This window comes from Ips typographus, linkage group LG4, assembly GCF_016097725.1.
Source record: "Ips typographus isolate SLU linkage group LG4, UJ_Ityp_2.0, whole genome shotgun sequence".
NCBI classification, from domain to species: Eukaryota; Metazoa; Arthropoda; class Insecta; order Coleoptera; family Curculionidae; genus Ips; species Ips typographus.
Genome location: NC_138425.1, coordinates 13,364,460 through 13,382,607, shown reverse-complemented (window position 1 = coordinate 13,382,607; position 18,148 = coordinate 13,364,460). Strand labels below are relative to the sequence as shown.

The 18,148-nt window shown below is 34.7% G+C and overlaps 2 protein-coding genes and 1 long non-coding RNA gene across 5 annotated transcripts in view; 2 read left to right on the top strand and 1 right to left on the bottom strand.

Moving 5' to 3' along the window:
- The first annotated feature begins 10 nt into the window (after positions 1 to 10).
- Culd (CUB and LDLa domain) lies at positions 11 to 7,489 on the top strand. 2 transcript variants are annotated; one of them, XM_081979273.1, is made up of 12 exons: positions 11 to 417; positions 474 to 712; positions 777 to 976; positions 1,049 to 1,238; positions 1,294 to 1,458; positions 2,668 to 2,874; positions 2,924 to 3,043; positions 3,100 to 3,201; positions 3,257 to 3,367; positions 3,419 to 3,566; positions 3,623 to 3,840; positions 3,903 to 7,489. In XM_081979273.1, exons 1-12 carry the CDS (start codon positions 167 to 169, stop codon positions 4,175 to 4,177), a joined length of 2,226 nt encoding a protein of 741 aa, XP_081835399.1. In that variant the 5' UTR covers positions 11 to 166; the 3' UTR covers positions 4,178 to 7,489. The 2 variants fall into 2 exon arrangements, with proteins under 2 accessions (XP_081835399.1, XP_081835398.1); XM_081979272.1 differs by having other exon boundaries at positions 3,091 to 3,201.
- Positions 7,490 to 8,102: 613 nt separating this feature from the next.
- Positions 8,103 to 18,148, bottom strand: part of Madm (MLF1-adaptor molecule) — a 56,711-nt gene continuing 46,665 nt past the window's right edge. For both annotated transcript variants that reach the window (XM_081978456.1, XM_081978457.1), the window contains exons 7-11: positions 15,722 to 15,881; positions 10,090 to 10,276; positions 9,912 to 10,031; positions 9,720 to 9,854; positions 8,103 to 9,434 (exon numbers count right to left, since the gene is read on the bottom strand). In XM_081978456.1, the coding sequence (XP_081834582.1) occupies positions 9,369 to 9,434; positions 9,720 to 9,854; positions 9,912 to 10,031; positions 10,090 to 10,276; positions 15,722 to 15,881 (668 nt within the window). In that variant the 3' untranslated portion in view covers positions 8,103 to 9,368. The remainder of the gene's footprint in view (positions 9,435 to 9,719; positions 9,855 to 9,911; positions 10,032 to 10,089; positions 10,277 to 15,721; positions 15,882 to 18,148) is intronic.
- Positions 14,424 to 15,510, top strand: LOC145728322 (uncharacterized). Its single transcript, XR_014178046.1, has 2 exons — positions 14,424 to 14,804; positions 15,197 to 15,510. It is a non-coding gene; the product is annotated as an uncharacterized LOC145728322 (long non-coding RNA).

The window sequence follows — 18,148 nt, the reverse complement described above, 5'->3', positions numbered from 1 at the left end:
ACCAGCTGTTTTAATTCTAATATTCCAGATTTATTACGTCAGAATCCGCATTTTTTATCCACTTTCCAAACAGGATTAAAACATTGTGCAAGTCCCTTAATAAGGTTTCTTTCAGTGCATTACCCAAACTGTTTAGCATTACTCAATCAACGTTCATTCTTACGCGATGTTTACTCTATTGGTATTCTTTATTTCAATTTTAAATTTTTCAACAGGGTTTTTAAAAGACCGTAATTATATAGATATTTGCAGTCTACGTTATTCTAAAAAACTTTACGTAGAATACGGAACGTCTGGTGATCTGTTGGCTGATTTTAAAAACAGTTATTATGAAGTGAAGGGTAATGCTCAGCCTCAAGGAAAATGCAGGGTTGAGTTCATCACTTGCCCATCTTGTATTATTCACTTGGAAGTGAAGTAAGTAGAAATGTTTGGTCTAGCTTGTCTTGCCCAGCTAAAGTACTACAATTTAGGTACTTAAATGTATCCAGAAGTTGTGGAAAATCCACAATTTTTGCGGATTGTGGTTGTGACTATGTGTTGGTGCACCAACCACCATTTGATGATGATTCAGCCAAGCAGTATTGTGGTAATTACGTGACTAATAATGTCACAAAGTTGAGTTACACTTCCAAAACAAGAATTGTAGCAGTGGAGTTTGCTTTTAATTCTGATTATGGACACGCATTTACTTTGAAGTTTTTTGCAGTCAGTATGTTATTTGTTGAAAAACTTGAGTAATTTTGATTAATTGCGGTTTTTGTTTCAACTTGTAGGAAACAGATTTGTCATTGAGGGTCGTCCTACAAGCGAATTGTTGAACGAGTCTGATCAACTGTTAACATCACCATTTTTTCCTCAGTTGTATCCTTCAGATTTAAGCAACGAATACGTTGTAAAATGTGAATCGAAGCAACCTTGTCGAATTAGCCTTTTATTTACCGATTTTATGATTGCGGATTCTTCAATTTTAGAGGTAAATGGTTTCGTTTGAGAGTATTTTAAGTTCATTACATTAAAACACAGTAATAAACTACTTTTTCTTTAGTTTTTTGACACAAACGGTCAACGTTTGTACGTAATTTCCGGGAGTACGTTTCGGCCACCGATAATTGTAACATCAGGCCCAAGTTTAGTCGTGCGTTTCTACGCTAACGGAGCGACAGATTTGGGATTCAAGGCGGCCTACTACTTCAACTTGGAAAACTCTGATAAAGATTTTTTAAAGCCCAACATCGGTACGTTGCCTTACTGTTGATCTGTGACTGGAAAATCAGTGGTTTATTGTTGCAGATTGCGGTGGTCAGGTGAATAATTTGGGAGGAGGGATTACTATGATGAATATGACGGCCAATGAAACAAGATATTTCGACTGCGTGTGGATTGTGAAGACTTCATCGCACGTTTTACACAGGAAGACTCATTTGTACGTAAAAGTGGCTAATTTTAGTGGTTTTGGTGAGTATGTCAGTAACAGTTGAGGCACTTTTACTGATTATTTCCCTCATTGTACTAGCAGCCAATAAAATTCAATGAACCTTTCTAGTTCGACCAATGAGAGCCGTTATATACTGAATAAATCCCTAGTTGCTAAAATTTTACACTGATTATTTCCTTCCTATCAATTTTGACCAATCGCTATCAAGAATTAGTATAACAAATGTAAATTTTAAGTGGAAAAATCACTTGACAACTGTCAACTTAGCTGTCAGCAGTTTTCCGGAAAAAAAAATCGAAAAAATTTCACACTCCTCACAGCAACATAAAGAATAGTGTTACCCTTTCTAGCTTGAAAGTTATTGTTCTTATTGTTTTAATTAAAATAAAATGTTTATTTAACTCAGGAAATAATCTTACCAAATTTCCCTCGTGCATCTAATTTTTCCTGTGGAAAAATTGGAATACTCGTTTCTAAGTAGTTTGTTTTAACAAATAGCATGAGCGAGAGTGGTTTTAAATCCTCGTCTTCGACTCGGATGATTTTTAAAACCACTCTCGCTCATGTTATTTGTTAAAAATCATCCGAGTCGAAGACGAGGATTTAAAACCACTCTCGCTCATGCTATTTGTTAAAACAAATTACTTAGAAACTCGTTTTTCCGAATTTTTCCGGAAAAATTAAATGCATTAGGGATATTACCCCCGAATAAACACCTCCTACCTTTTTCGAATACGTTTTTTTGAAGAACATTTGATATTAAACGAAACGGGATTTAGACACATATAAAATTTAAGCTATTTTCTTCAATATTAACAATTAATAAATCACTATAACGTAGTTTCCATTAAAAAAATACATAAACTAAAATATTATGACGTCTGATTGTCAATCTGAAATGTAAACAAAAATATACATGGCTGAACGAAAATCTGTCGTCTGCTGGGGTGAGTTCAATATTATCATTAATTTCATCACGTTTAGTTTAGTATTTGTGTTCTAACTAAGGGGTTTTCTTGTTAATAAACTAAAATGTGAGTTTTCAGGAAATAATCTTGACATATACCCCTCGGCGTTCACGTTTTATCACGTAAAATGTGCATTGGTAGGTTTTTTGCAAAATTTTTCTTCTCCAAGCAAAATTTTGCAAAAAATCACCTATGCACAGTTTACCCGATAAAACTTGAACGTCTCGGGATATAGCCTATGATTATTAAGCTCGTTTTCAGCCGGTCCCACGGAGCTAGTATTAAGAAAGGGAGTGACGTCTTCTCAGCCCGTGGTGGAGATATTGAAATCACCAACTAATAAATTTACCACCGCCACAGAGAAGGAACATGTGGTTTCCATTACTGAAGGGTTTTACATACATTTACGAGGTTTTTTTAAACCTGAGTCTCGGATGGCTATTGTTTATGCCGCTTTTAGCTATAAAGGTTTGTAATAAGTTCTTTAATTGGTGTGTGTAAATATTTATGGTTACAGATTGCTTCTCTGGTCTTGATTTCTTCTGTCAAAACTCTCGTTGCGTTTCGGCACTTCTTCACTGCGATGGGTTTGATCATTGTGGGGATAATAGTGATGAATTGACTGACTGTTCACTGGGTTAGTCTAACATAAAAAACTTTTGCAAATTAAGTTATATTTTATAGATCCTAAAGACCACAGGGAATTTTCGAAAATCCCAAACTTTCTTTTCCCAAAAGTGGATCCTTACGCTGATTTTACCACAGCTACTATGGTCTTCCTTTTCTGTACTTTTGGTTTGTACGGTGTATTTGTCAGAAAAACGTTTTTACTTTAATAAATCCTTTCTAGGACTGTTGGGAATAATCTTGGCCATGTCGTTACTTCTTTACAGAGTGAACTTGCGTGCTAGACATCAGCGACAAATTCAGGACCATATAAACACAATTCACGCTATTCTAGGTTGGATTTTCGTTTATTCAGTTCTTCTTGAACAAATTTGTATGTTTATAGATATGAGTGGAACTGGAAGTGGCGAAGCCACTAGCACAGTTGACGAGGAAATGATAATTCCGGATGAGCCTCCTGACTATGAATCTCCGCCTGAATATTCCGACGTTTTCAAGTATATTAGAGGCTCTCTTGGTGAAGATCAGTCTAGGTTCTCTCTCTTATTCTGGTTGTATTTTGATAAAAATTTAAATTGTCTGAAACTAGGTCCGGTAGTGTGAAGAGTAAAACTGGTACCGAATCAGCATCATCTTCGTCACAGCCTTTGAAATTGGTTAGTTCAGAATCATCGCGTAGCGCCAGTGTCTGCCGTAGTTGCCAAACTTCCCCAGTAAAAGTCCCGGCTCTACCTCCTTCCGTTTACCGGGATGATAAGAGTACGTTCAAATCTGAAAATTACAGTACTGCTGTTATTAGTGTCGAAGGTGACAAGGTGCCAAGTCATTTATTTTTTCTTAATTAACTGTTTTTTTAATTTTGGAAAAAGAATCGACCATAATTGACAGAGATCAGATAGAGCAACCCACATCAAGTTATCAACAAAAATGTGATATTTTTAGTAGGACAAACAGTTTGCTACAGAAAAACTTACGAAAATACTACTCAACCTTCAAAGCCGTACGTGGACAGGACTTAAATACTTTGTTGTTGAAAAGTAACCGTTCAAGAAGTCTTTCAAATTCCGAATTGCAGTGCAATCTGTCGTTGCGTGATGCTGCTTTGAGAAGAAGTTTTTCTAATCTTGATTTGTATCATAGTTAAGATAATCAGAGGTTTAGGATCCTCTGTTGAACGGTTGATGTTAAGTTTCGGGAGTTGGTGCATCAATGTCTTGAAATCAAACTTCACAGTAAGGCCAACGTTTCACAAGAGTTTATTTTTGAGTTTTATTTTGAACGTGAAAGTTTATGTAATTTGTTTTATGTTTGTAAAAATAGTACAAGTAGCAACCCCGTGTACATCTCCAAATGTGTCTTAGTATTACAAAATAAGAGCACACGGAATCAAAAATAACAGCTTGCCCTGATGAAGCAAAAATACACTTACATTTTACAATTACACTTAAAAGGATACGAACTGATCTAAAGAAAAAAACAATATCGGAATATTTAACTTGTAGGTACTTATAGTGAAGTCATACTGCATAGTTTTTGTTTACTGCTAATTTTTTGTTTGTACTATTGTGTTGATCACATGTCATTGTTATCATTTTGATCCGGATTGCTGTTCAAACCTGTACCCATCACTAAAAACATGATTCTGGATTCGCTTCGTTGGTCCAATTCACTTGAAAAAAAGGATTGGACTGAATTACTCTATCGGATCAAAATTTCAATCTTACGTGTATACATCGATATTTTTCAAGTGGATCGAAGATACGATCGAAAGATACGATGTGTACGTGGGTTTGATGATCCAACTCCCGAAACTTAACATCAAAACATTACAATTATTATTGTACTTTTCTAAGTCACATCAAGATGTTTATTTTCAACCAGGTATGTAATAACGTTATTTCTTATGTGTAAACCAGGTGGAAAGATGAAAATTACCTGCTTTTACTTTCCACCCGGGTAAATGTCACTTTCCAGCCGGGTGAATGTCAATATGCATTTTGTCATATCTGGGCTTACTTTTTGTGGTGAAGAGACTGTGCCGCCAACTCTGCAACAGCTCGCAGATCAGGTGATGATGAGTAACATCTGCGTCTTCAAAAATCTCCATGTTAAAAGCACTTTAAGAAACGTTTCCTCTCAAACTATTAAAGACGGAATAGCACAATAATGACGTTGTCAAAATTGTAAACAAATCACCGGTCGTTTATTATGGTTGAAGTCATAACTACCCGTGCACCTATACTACCTTATTGTTAGAGACTATTAGCAATCAATGTTTCAACTGAATGATTTATTAAAAATTCAATGAGATTTTGATATTTGGTTGAAAATAAAATAGTATACAAACCACGGTAGAAAGTTTAATTTCTGTCTCGAGATAAAGTTCACAACTACCACTACCAACTACCAACTACTGTTCTCGCGGAGTGAGTTTACCCGTGCGTCACGAAGGCTACGTCATTTATAATCATATGAATCAAATCAAGTTTTCGTCAACACACCTGTTGTGTTCATATTATAGAAAAGGGAGTGTCTAAAGCTTCGTCACGTTTAAAATTTTGCATGTATTGTCAGTCAGAAAGTAGAGATTTTTGGCTGCAAATTTGCTCTAAAACAACCTTATACCAAAGCAAATCAAAAATATCTTGACCGAAATAACATTTTTTATTTATGAGAAGTGTCCGTTTGGATCATAGAATTCCGTCTAAATTTGAAACCTAATTTATTTACCAAAATTCGCAGAGATATATTACCAATATGTAGTATTTCTTTAATTTTAAGCTCTTGATTTAGGTTCTGGATGGTTACATGTTTCTCACAACAAATTAAAAATTCAATAAGACATTCTGAGTGATGCTGTAGTATCTAATATCTCATTTTCAGGTTGCAATCCACTTATTTTATTTTAAACCCGTTGGAAAACATTTTAGACGCTTATTTTATTTTTTCTATGACTATTATTAATATGTTTGAAGAAATTTTTATGAAAAATCTATAAGGCAACCCAAAAATCTCAGTCTCTGGAAACAATGAAATGTTAATAGATGTTTCTTACAAAAGTAGATATATTTTACTATTATTAACATACTATTGTTGTACATATCATATAATGTATTTCGAACATCCATTTTGATGCTTTCAGATAAATCAGTGTTCTTGGCCCGTCGATAACGACTCGATTTACGTTTTCTAGGTGAGGAAATCATAAGATTACTTGCTTGCTTTTTCCGAATCGAATACAGTTTTGCGGGAAATTTTCAAAGCAGCTGCAACCTACTAGTATCAAAAAAAATACATCAGTAAGAATATGTAAGGTCTTAAAATTTCTTATTTTCTTCCTGAACAGATGATAAAGCTTCTAAGGGTCCTCCATTGGTTTTTGTTAAGGTTAAGAATTAATTGCTGGGCTTGTCTGTGGAGAATTTTTCCAGGCATTTTCTAAAAAAATACTGTAATAGTAAGTAATTCCGAATTTACGAAAAACCAAATGGCTAAATAAAAACCATAATAGACACTCCAACTTTTTTTTTCAAAACAGGTTAGTAATTGTGTCAATTTTGGTTAGATCGTCACAGCCGACATAAAAAAATAAAAATATTAATAATAATATTATGAAAGTACTTACAGAATGTTAAAAGCGTTGAAACAATAGCTCTTAAAATAACTGTGGTGGTGTGGTAAATAGAAAACTTTATAAATGATTAGCAACACAAAGAAACGGAAAAGAATTAATAGTAAACAAATCAAATAAATTTCAATGGTTTTCAAACTGACAATCACTGAAATAGAAGCGCTAATCTGTAAATGTTTTTTTTTGGAAGACATTCACTTAGATATTTACCCTTTCTGAAAGTGGTTAGGAAGTATCATATTGCGCACCTCTACTTCCCGCCCTCATTTCCCGCCCTCTAAAATTGTGATTGTTAATATTTAAAAAAAAAAAAAAGATGATTGAATAAAATTTTTTAAATGTCAGATAAAGTCGGATCGATATTCAGTTCGCAAATAATAAATTGAGAAAAATGTCCTGGATTACAACTCGAATTGTATGCATTCTAACGGTTATAATGCCTATAATACATTACAATACTAAAATTAACATGATCTAAACTAAAACAAACTACTTATTGAAATTAATGGTTACATTTGAATTATTATAAGTGTTTATAGAAATATTTAGGCCAGTACCAGCACTGGCGTCTCCAACAGTTGTCTCTTTGGTCGACAAATTAATTTGCTGCTGAATGACTGAGGTTTGTGAACTACTTGCAACAGCTTCAGAAGACATGGCACGTTGGGACAGCATAACAGAAAAGCAGAAGAAAAGCATATAGAAAAATGACTGCTTGGTAGTTTTTTGTTAAATGTAATATTCTAGATATGTTCAGAATGAAACAATGATTTGTAAATTTTGATAGAAATATGATGGTTGTAAATAAAATAGTATACAAACCTCGGTAGGAAGTTTCATTCCTGTCTCGAGATCCTAGCTAAACCTCGACGCTTCGCGTCTTGGCTATCTAACTAATCTCTCGACAGTAATGAAACTCTTCCCACCCCGGTGTGTAATATTGTCACACCCGTGTTAGGGGTCACACCCGTGTTAGTAGTTACGGTGCACACCCAGTAACCAGCACAGTCAGCAAGGTTAGCGTAATGAGGTCGCTGACTAGTATAAAAAATGCACCGTAGCTCGGCTAAATCACCGAACTCTGGGGTCATCCCCAGAGGGAGGTCACGAGCGACAGTCCGAACTTTCTAGTGCCCGGACGGCTCGTTACCCTGTTGCAGTGCCTTAAGTAAATCCTTTGGGCGTGTCGGACATAGGGGCACCCTGCTCGTATCGAGCGGGTTCCGCTTGGCGGCACATCAGAAGGCCTTACGCACATACACCCACACCCACACAACCCCCTCTTGGACAGTGTTCACTGCCTAGCCTAATAAAGAAGACATACTTGAGCTACGATCTTGTTTCTCTTCCTACGCTACCCCCAAAACGTGACAATATACTATTGTTTAGTAGAAAGTTTAGTTATGGTGGTTACACAAACAACAATAAAACAAAATAATTAATAAATAATAGTTGTATTAATTTTTTTTTTAAGTTTACACGTTTTGTTTCAATAAAAAATTTAATATCTACATTTTCAGACAATTACAATTAATACCTATTAATAATCAATATAATATATACAAGAGTCGCAATTACTCGCTAATTTTAAAAGCAACAACAGCAGCATCGATTCATTGATAAACGAGCAAAGTTCAAAAGTAATAACGTATGTAATAACTCGCTTATGCTCTAAAAAGTTACACGAGATAATCGTTAGGTAAGTTCAAAGATTTTTAATACGTGAAACGAAACTATTACTTTCGATTTGACCTTATTGAAGTTACATCTTGTCGCCTGTGCAAGTAATTTTTTCCTATTATTGTAGGCCCTGAACTAAACTGTTAGCTGTAGAGCAACATTAGTACAATGCAACTTAAAGACATCAAAATTAACTGTGTTGTTGCGGCGAAATTTGATAGTTTTAAGCCACACGTAAGCTCGATTACAGCTGGTTATGGTTCCTGTATTCGCCCTCTCTCTTCTATATCGATCCCTAATTAAATTTACGATCAGTCTCAAAGGGATAACAAAAAAAAAAGAATATGAGTATTTTTTTTTTCTCTAAAATGGAAGCTTATTTAGCAGACGATCCCATTACACACAATTTTACGTATTTGGTCTATCTCAGACAAGCCAGTAAAATCTAGATCAAGTCACTTTACAACACACTTAAAACTTAACTAAACGAAAGCACGATCTAAAATAAATGTGTATCGTATTGCATTTAAAGCGATAATAGTCTTTTTTTAACTTACTTGAGCTATTTATTTAGAACTTAAACGATACGAAAACTTATTACTGGTTAAACTAAACAGAAAATTGAAATCTTAAATGGCACTTTTATAAAAAGGAAATTACGATAAAAACCGTCGTTTTTCTTTTACACATTTACGTGATGTAAATTTTACCGTTCGGAGCGTCGACGTTTTTCTTTCAGTCGGCGCTAATCTACGTCACACCGGAGCTACGATCACAGATCAACGGACTAGCGCAATGTCCGGCATCGTGACGCAGTCTTAACAAGTCCGTAGTAGTAGAATTAAACCCCGTTCTCTCCATTAGTATTATCACAATCTAGTTAAAGTGTACTGGTTGCGTTGCAAACGTCAGTCGAAAACGTCCCCAGCGGACGAAAAGAAGAACAAAAAATTAGTTCGACTTTTTCTTGAGAAAAATCCGTCAACGCGACTGGAAGTGGATTTTACGATGATTTGACCGGTCACTAACTGGTCGAATGCATCGGCACTTGCGTTGGCGCGATGGAGTTTACGTTTGGTAGTGGTGGGATCTGAAAATCACAAAAAAATTGTTAATTTCTTCATTTACTTGAGTTAAAAGAAACAATGAATTGAGATACACTTTGTGTCTGGAAACAAACAAATAAGTTTTGGCAAAAGTTTTGACAGCACAGTTTTGTTCGTTACTCTAATTTGAGCTGTAAAATTCCTAGAAAACTTAAATTGTTAAGCGGTTGTGTGAAATTTGGCAACTAGTTCACATTTGACGTCACATAAATTGACGTATTTAACTAACGAAACTCGTCCTTGGATTCAATATACAGGAAAAAACTTACCATCCTAGATTCGGCCGATGAAAGCGACTCTGGCATCGAAGTATTACAATTGTTGTGTTTATGCACGGGACTGTTGTGGCTCGAGGCGTTCTTGATCGAATCTTCTATTAACGTTGCTATTTTATCACGATCCACCTAAAAAAAATTACATGTTATATTTTCCTGTAATCTCCTGCAAAGCTAAAAACTAACCTCATTAACGAAACCATAATGAACTAATTCTTGTGCTAGCACTTTGGGATTATCACCAGGGGATACACAGCTAGTTAGTTGTCTATTCATTTTATCATCCATACGCAACACAATGGTCAACTGAAAAATAGTTGTGTTAAAGCTTTGAACAATACGAAAGAGCTGAATAATAACTTACTTGTAAATCACAGCTCTCTTCTTTGGGCTTAACATCACACATCATATTAATAATTTTCCTAGTTTCTACGTCAGTCGGTTCCGGGGTGACGGACTTGACGGACTCCGCCATTTCCGGGGAGATGGCCCTGGACCGGGCCAGTGGGGGCTGTTTGGCACCGAAAGCCGTCAACGGATAGATGCCATTTCTGTAAACAAAACACACTGTCTGATTTACTGTGTAAATACGATATGAAAATTGTTTGATCCTGCGATTTATTTGAGTTAGCCGTGAGTCACTCACAAACCGATTTTCTGTATTGATAGTATTTTCGAAACTGGCGTTGCTTTGACCGATGTAATCGCCCACGATTTTGGCCAACCATTCTGTATCTAACTGCTATGTTTCGTTGAAATTTTTCGCACAAATAGCTTGTTTTGCTTCAGGTGGTTTCCTGTGTTGTGACTTTAAATAAATTATGACTTTTACTCAGTTCAAATTACGCAGAAGCTGATGATTTAAGTGGAAAAAAATGATTAAACGTAGTTTCTTTTTATAGATTCTCCCGAGAAGACCATATAGGAAGACTAAGAAGTTAACAATAGACACAAGAAGTGTGTGTGAAAAATTTAATGCAACCATTAATGAAAGATTTGAAAACCAATACTAAAGGGCCGCGTTCAGGAATACACGTTTGACAGTTGATCACGTGATAGTGCTTGTTCTGTCAATACAGGGTGTCCCATAACTATATGACAATCTCGCGGGAGCATACAAATTTGTTCATATAAACATTTTTCTTTCCTAAAGTCACTCCTAAGGGAGATATCGAGCCTCAAAGAACTGCCTTCCAATTAACGTTTTTGGCCGTTACTTCTGAACCACTTTGTATATTGTAATGATTTTCGGGTGAAATATTTTATCGAAAGACCCCTTCTATTTGACATCAAAACCAGGTATCTCGTCTTAGCAGAAAGACAGGAACTAACTGGTACTTAAGACACAATTTGCTTAAACTTTGACAACTGTCATTATATTCAGCTGCAAACGTGTATGGGAGAATACTCGTTAATTGAATAAGCATTTAATTATTTAATTTTTTATTAATTTAATTATCATTTTATTAATTTTGTACCTCTGAAAACCCCTACTGTCCCTACCAGCTTTCATACTTTTTCGTTTCGTTATGCATTAATTTCGCTTTTCATGTGTATTTTAAACAAAAAACGAATTTAAGAAATATTTTTAATAACATTGTGTTTTAAGCAGTTCAATACAAAATCGATTTATCACGAAACCGTTCATTTTATCGAAATAAAAAAAGAGTACGATTTTTTGATAAAAATGTCAAGATTATCCATTAATGGCGTTGGCAGCTGAAATGACAGCTGTCAAAGTTTAAGCAAGTTGTGTCTTAGGTACCAGTTAGTTCCTGTCTTTCTGCTAAGACGAGATACCTGGTTTTGATGTCAAATAGAAGGTCTCTTTCGATAAAACATTTCTCCCAAAAATCATTACAATATACAAAGTGGTTCAAAAGTTACAGCCAAAAACGTTAATTGGAAAGCAGTTTTTTGGGGCTCGATATCTCCCTTAGAAGTGACTTTAGGAAAAATTTGTATATGAACAAATCATATTATTTTGACCTCCCCTGTATGCTCCCGAGAGATTGTCATATAGTTATGTGTATATTGATCAAATTATGTTGCTATTTAGCCTACAGGTGGAGTATTTGCGTTAATCTCAACACAGTGGGTAGTTTCTGATTGGTCAATAAAGCAGCTTTCAGCTTGCTGCTTTATTTGACCAATCACAAACTACAATACAGCAGTTTTATGCATAGGTAGACTTTTTTCGGTGGTAGGAAATTTACCTTAAGTATATATTTATTATAGTATATATTTTATGTTCAGATTTGATGATGAGTGAAAGTAGTGTAAATAAATTTTAAAAATATTTTTAGTAAAAAGCATTATTGCCACTATTATGCGCAAGTGGCAAATATAACCAAAATTGCTGTCATATATTCAAATAGCCAACAAAAGAATGTATGGATGGAAGTTACTTTAAACGTTACGTTACGTTTTAAAAGTTAAACTGTCACCAATAAGACGCCAGAGGTGTATATTATTAAATGTTCAAGCCTGGCCTAAAAACATCACTGGTTAATTTACGATCGTAATGTAGGCACTAACATTGTAACAAACGCTAAAATAACGAAGCACTTAATCGACGAAATTGCCGCGGTTGCCAATTAGTGGCCACTTTTGCTAAACCGAATCGTATATGAAAATCAGAAAGAACTTTTGGTTGCTCTACCGCAATAAGCAAATCCCCTTCTAACACACATGACTCAAAAAACCGCAAACATTTCGAAACCCACGATTATTAGACAAATAGGCGAACTGTATAATTATTTGACGAAGCGCTGATGTCATCGTGTCACCTGTGTGAACTATTTTTAGGTGCGTTGATGTGTTTGTCCTGCCACACATTATGCTCTAATCAGATTATCTCACTTTTTAAGTGTCAGACCACCTTATTTACTTGTTAATTTTTTTTGTGTTAACTTGTAATATTTAGTTAAAACAAACGGACGCCACAAAACGTTACCTAAATTGTTGCAAAGCTTTAAAAAGAGAACTGGCAAGAATATAGAGAGAAATAAACATTTTAGATCAGCGCGCACCGGCCAACAATATCCACACTCACACTACTAAACGAGAGGGACCTACATTGCCAAAAGTTTGAGATGAAGACCCATAGTGGACATCTGATTGTTACACACGATCATCAGGAAAGGCACCTTATGTCAAAAGTCTGGACAACACTGAACCGATACGTAAAAAAAGCAATCGCGGGAGAGATCTTTCAAGTTTAAAAATAGCGGGCGTTTTTCACACAACTGGGGTACGTGGAGACGATTTCCGAACGCGTGCACTTTTTCTAAACAGAAAAATTTCACGACAAATATTTCGCTCTAGACTGCCCGGCTACGAATGAAATAGTTGATAAGTTGACTCGTTGTATTTATGGAGCGCTACGGCTCGATCCGAACTAAACTAAAACTTGGTACGTAAAGCTTATCTTATCGTTCGCATTGGTGGAAACCTACTGATTGTTCTCGGAGGTGAGCTCAGCTGATACTCACCAGTCTGTATAATTTTGCTTTGTTCGTAAATGTCCTGTTTCAATTGCAATTACACAATATAAATTCGAAATGAACCTATATTGTCAATAAACTTGACTTAGTAGGTCAAGACCAGTCGATACTGTTCATTTATCGGAAGGACTGGAAGCTAAAAATTGATTTCAAGAAATTGTCATAAACTTGGTTCCTACCACCACAACCTAATGGAAAAGCTGAAAAGCTATTATGAACATGCCATATGTATGTAAATCTCTTACTGTTCGTAGTTTGTGATTGGTCAAGAAAAAGCAGCAAGCTGAAAGCTGCTTTGTTTGATCAAACACAAACTACCCACTATGAAAAGAGCTCTGTGGTAACATATGACACTATTATAATAGTCTGACAACTTCGTAAACTGATTGATCAACTTGTATAGCCACTTTTATACAAAACACCTGAACTGACAACATCGACATGGCCTCTTCAAAAATAAATACTTCTAATTTAGGAATTAAAAATATTTAAAAGTTTTATCAAAGTATGATAGAGAGGTAATTAGGTTTGTACTAGCTTTGGCGCACCACATATTATATAATAAAGAGAAGGAAGGAAGCCACAAAGGCAACATTGGACTGGTCTCTCTTGTTTTTTTCTTAATTATACATGTGCAGCATTTGCGTAAATCTCAGCACAGTGGGTAATCTGTAATTGGTCAAAAAAGCAGGTTTCAGCTTTTCTTGACCAATCACAAACTACAGAGTGCTGTGATTGACGCAAATACTGCACAGGTAGACTTTATTTAATTTTAGTCAACAATTTGCCTAATATGACACTAAAGTGTAAGTGTTTCTTACTTAAATTTTCTGTTCAGTTCATTGAAACGTCTCTGGAATTCGCCTAATCGCACTAGTAAATTTTATTGATACCGATGGATTAATGAAACATGTTTTCATTATGTCCTTCTCTATACGCCAATCATGATTAAATTTGATAAATTTATGAGTAAGAATTTAAAACTTGTTTTAATACTCGTGAAAGCTGTATCAAATTATCAGCTATATCAAATGTAATGAGACCACTTGTAACAAAAATCATTAGATTAGATGTGAGGACATCATTCTAAAGAGTGATGTTTATACAATGACATGATATGAGATGGGTATACAGGAAATTTTCATATTTCGAGTATCATTTTTTTCAGTTCTGCTTCAAACCTTTTAAACTAAATGGTTTAGTAATTCTATAGAAATTTAAACGATGAGTTGTTTTGCATTAAAAACACTACTTTTCCCGATTACGACCAGTTATTACTGTTATTATCATTTCACTATTTGACCTTTCGATATTGGCACTAGTCATCGTAAAAATTAGGTTTTGTTTATCCAAAACAGCATTTATCCTGTTGTCTTGTTGAACAAGATTTAAAATCAACTAAACAATACTATAAAGATGTGAAACGACTTTAACATTCCCTTAAAAAAATAGGATGTTCCCAGTCGTATCCGGTGATTAGGTGCAAACAAAAGTTAATTTTAAAGACACATGCATCATAAAGTTAAAATCGTTTTGGCAGGTTTAGCCGACTTTACTACAGAAAATAACATGGGTAAGTGGGAAGATCTCGCATGTAAAACACCTGGTAAAAATGTTCACACAATCTACTATCCGTACAAAAAAAAATTGCATTTCCGTATCAGTTTTTCAGATTTTCAATTGAGTGTCGTCAGAGTCTAAAATTAGTTGGTTGAACGAACAGTGCCCTTATCAGTACAAAAACCTCGTACTATGATTAATATTTGTTTCGCACTTACGTCAAAAAAAAAAATTAGTAATGCGGCAGTGGCGCCTCAAGGAATTTCTTTAAATAACTATTAAATATTGTGCGATTTATTTTCAAACCGTGAATCACGGCGTTGGTCTTGTAGCACAAGGAAAAACATTGCGTATCCACATTTTTATAACCCAATTGACCTGGCACTGTTTTTTTTTTCTTTACAGGTTCAACAAACAGTGTTGATATGTCTGAATGTCACGTGTCAACAGTTTATCTATTTATGTTTCACCGCACCAAAAAGGTTTATTGGATTTTCGTAGGATATTACCTACAAGATCCTGGTAGCCGAGTAATTACAGTGACCGCAATATGCGAATAAATATAAATTCACATCCAGCAATTGCAACTATATTCGTGATTTTAGTGACAGCAGTGTTGAGTTTTATTTTTTTAAATTAAGATCAAAGTATTTTACTTAACAGTTGACCCAAATTAGTGCCCTATTTTCATAATAATAACTCGTAGATTCCTAATAGAACATTGTTTGGTTGTCACGACTAAAAATACCTATAAAAAAAGGGATTCAATTGCCTCAAAAAATCACTTTATCTCAAAACTCCAATAAATTCGGTAATAAGCTGCGGTCGTAAAATTTTGGCAAACACCAGCTAGTAATTATGTAGACGTTGTAGGTGGATTTAATTTAAGCTGCATTTCTACAGCAAAATGAACACAAAAAATCAACTTACTTGACGTCTTCGACAAATTTTTCCAGTTTTTCTGTAACAGGAACGTCCGTCATCTTCATCTGGACTTGCTCGCCATTTATCCGCTTGATTTCGGCCACAATCACTTCCGGTCCGTACCATCTTTGCATCAGTTCATCCGTTATCGTTTCCGATATGTTGGCTGAAACCAAAATTCGCTATTGGCCAAACTGCATTGAGATATAAAATAAGTGAAGGCAGCGTTAACGATGACTTATGAAATTGCAAAGCACAGTTTTAGGAAAAATAAATCCGTAAATATGGTAGTACCTTCTCGGTTACATTTTTGGACGATCTCAAGTCACGTAAAGTTTAATTTTTTGGGGTCACTACTGACGTCATTGGAGTCGAATTTTTTAGCACAATACTTTACTTCAGTATAAAAATAGCATTCTCTTCAAGTGTTATTTACGCTATTGTCAAGTGAACTGTTTAGTTATCGTTTAATAGGTAATAAATTAGTTAAATTGCTATCGGGTGTTTTTGTAATGTAGGTAGGTCCAAGCAGTCTGGAGGACTGTTGTTGTGGAACAAGGGATTTCCAAACACTTGACACACGTGGAGATAGATACGAAAGCGGCCTTCAAGACAACAAAAGGAGATAAACAAAAAGTTTTTGTAAGCTGCCCTTAACAGTATGCTGTAGTTAAAGCATCATTTCCAAAAATAGACATTTAATTTCGCTAATAACGATAAACCAAACCATATTTACGTAACAACAACCGCTAATGCCAAATAATAAATCTCAGAGAAACCGCAAAGTGGCTAATGCAATAATCAGTTCAGGTTTAAGTTCATCATTGTCGAAATTACATGATCCGTAATATTTTACCGAATTCAAGTTGTTTGGTCGATAAACATATGACGTTGTGTATTGACTTATCAAAACTGAGCGTCCCTAAATTTTTATCCAGTTAATAAAACCACAATAAAACAGTGCACACCACTGGCTGTAATTATATTGTTGAACTTAATTATCGCATGTACTGATACTGTTTTCTAACAGACAGCTTGGATCTCAACTTTTATAGTGCTTTGTTCGCGATTTTAAAGGATTTTAATAATTTAGATTCAATTTAAATGAAAAGATTATAGTACAATAGAATAGTGCAATAAAAGTGGAGAATATGATAAAGAGGGTAACTCATCAAGCAGGAAAAGTAAAAAACGTTAAGAAGTATTTGTTATATTTAAGGATCATGTTCCAGATTTTGCCACAATAGAATTCTGGCTGTTCCAGTCAATCCGTATATATTTTTCTTTATAGATAAAAAAATCAAATAGACTTGTAAAGCTTGTTAAGTTGCATCAATATTTCGTTCATAAACACAGCTTAGTCTTTATCATGGAATCTGGGGAATTAATATCATTTCAAAAAATAAAATCACAAAAATAAATAACCCGCAAAATAACAATTTGCGTGATATGTGTTCAAACATAAAATTTAAAAACCTTCATTACTTTAACCATTAATCAATAAGTAAAACTAGTTTCAGTTTTATGATCTCAACGAAATCATTGTTAAGCTTTTAATATGCAATGGCACTGGAAAACAAACTCACTAACGAGGCAATATTAATTGGTTTTTTGGCTTTCTTCGTGCATTGTGATACAAGCCCAAAAATGATTTGCACGATGATGTGTTTTCGTGCACGTTGCCAAAACCAATTTCGCTCTGAAAAACATGAATCAACAACTAAGTCAAGGAGATCATGCTGAAAAAATGTTTCAATTATCAATAAGATAATCCGAGGGATTAGTAAAGTAATTTCAGGATTAAAATTGTTTTTCATTATAGTTTATCAAAATACTACTTTTTAAAATAAAATTGCTTAATTTTCAGTGTTTGCTCTCCTCATTTCAATGTACTCTTAAAACACAATAAATCTCCGAAAATAAACCATATAAGGTCAAGTGTACATTGCTTTCATAATTTGAACTTTTAAAGGCCAGACTTGTGGGATTCAATGCGATAGCATTGACGTTTTTAACGTCAACGTCTTATCAATCGAATTAAAACACGCTCTTGCCATGAGGCGAATCCGGAATTAACTGGGTCGATATCAGCTTATTTACATATAAAATCTCGAGGGTAAATATTGACGTTGAGGAGCGGCTAAATTAATTATTATTGAAGACGACTAGGTGTATGTACAAATAAAGAAGGGTTACAACATTCTATATAGGCACACCTAAAAAGTCACAAAATTATTTTTTTTAAAGTTTATGACTGATCTATAATATCTATCTATCATTTTGATCCGCAAAATTACGCAAACAACGAAAGAATACTTGATAATACCCGTTAATACGATTGAGAACGCTTAATTGGGTTTGGTGACTGATTTATAAGCTGCTGGTTGAATTTATGAGGTTGTTTACTGGATTCTTTTCAGCTGTGTATTAACG

Excerpts from the sequence above, each read along its gene's own strand:
- Culd (XM_081979272.1), top strand. The coding sequence starts at position 167 with ATGTTTACTCTATTGGTATTCTTTATTTCAATTTTAAATTTTTCAACA. Across the intron at positions 713-776 it reads TTTGAAGTTTTTTGCAGTCA|GAAACAGATTTGTCATTGAG; the intron begins GTATGTTATTTG and ends TTCAACTTGTAG. Across the intron at positions 3,841-3,902 it reads TGCTGTTATTAGTGTCGAAG|AATCGACCATAATTGACAGA; the intron begins GTGACAAGGTGC and ends TTTTGGAAAAAG.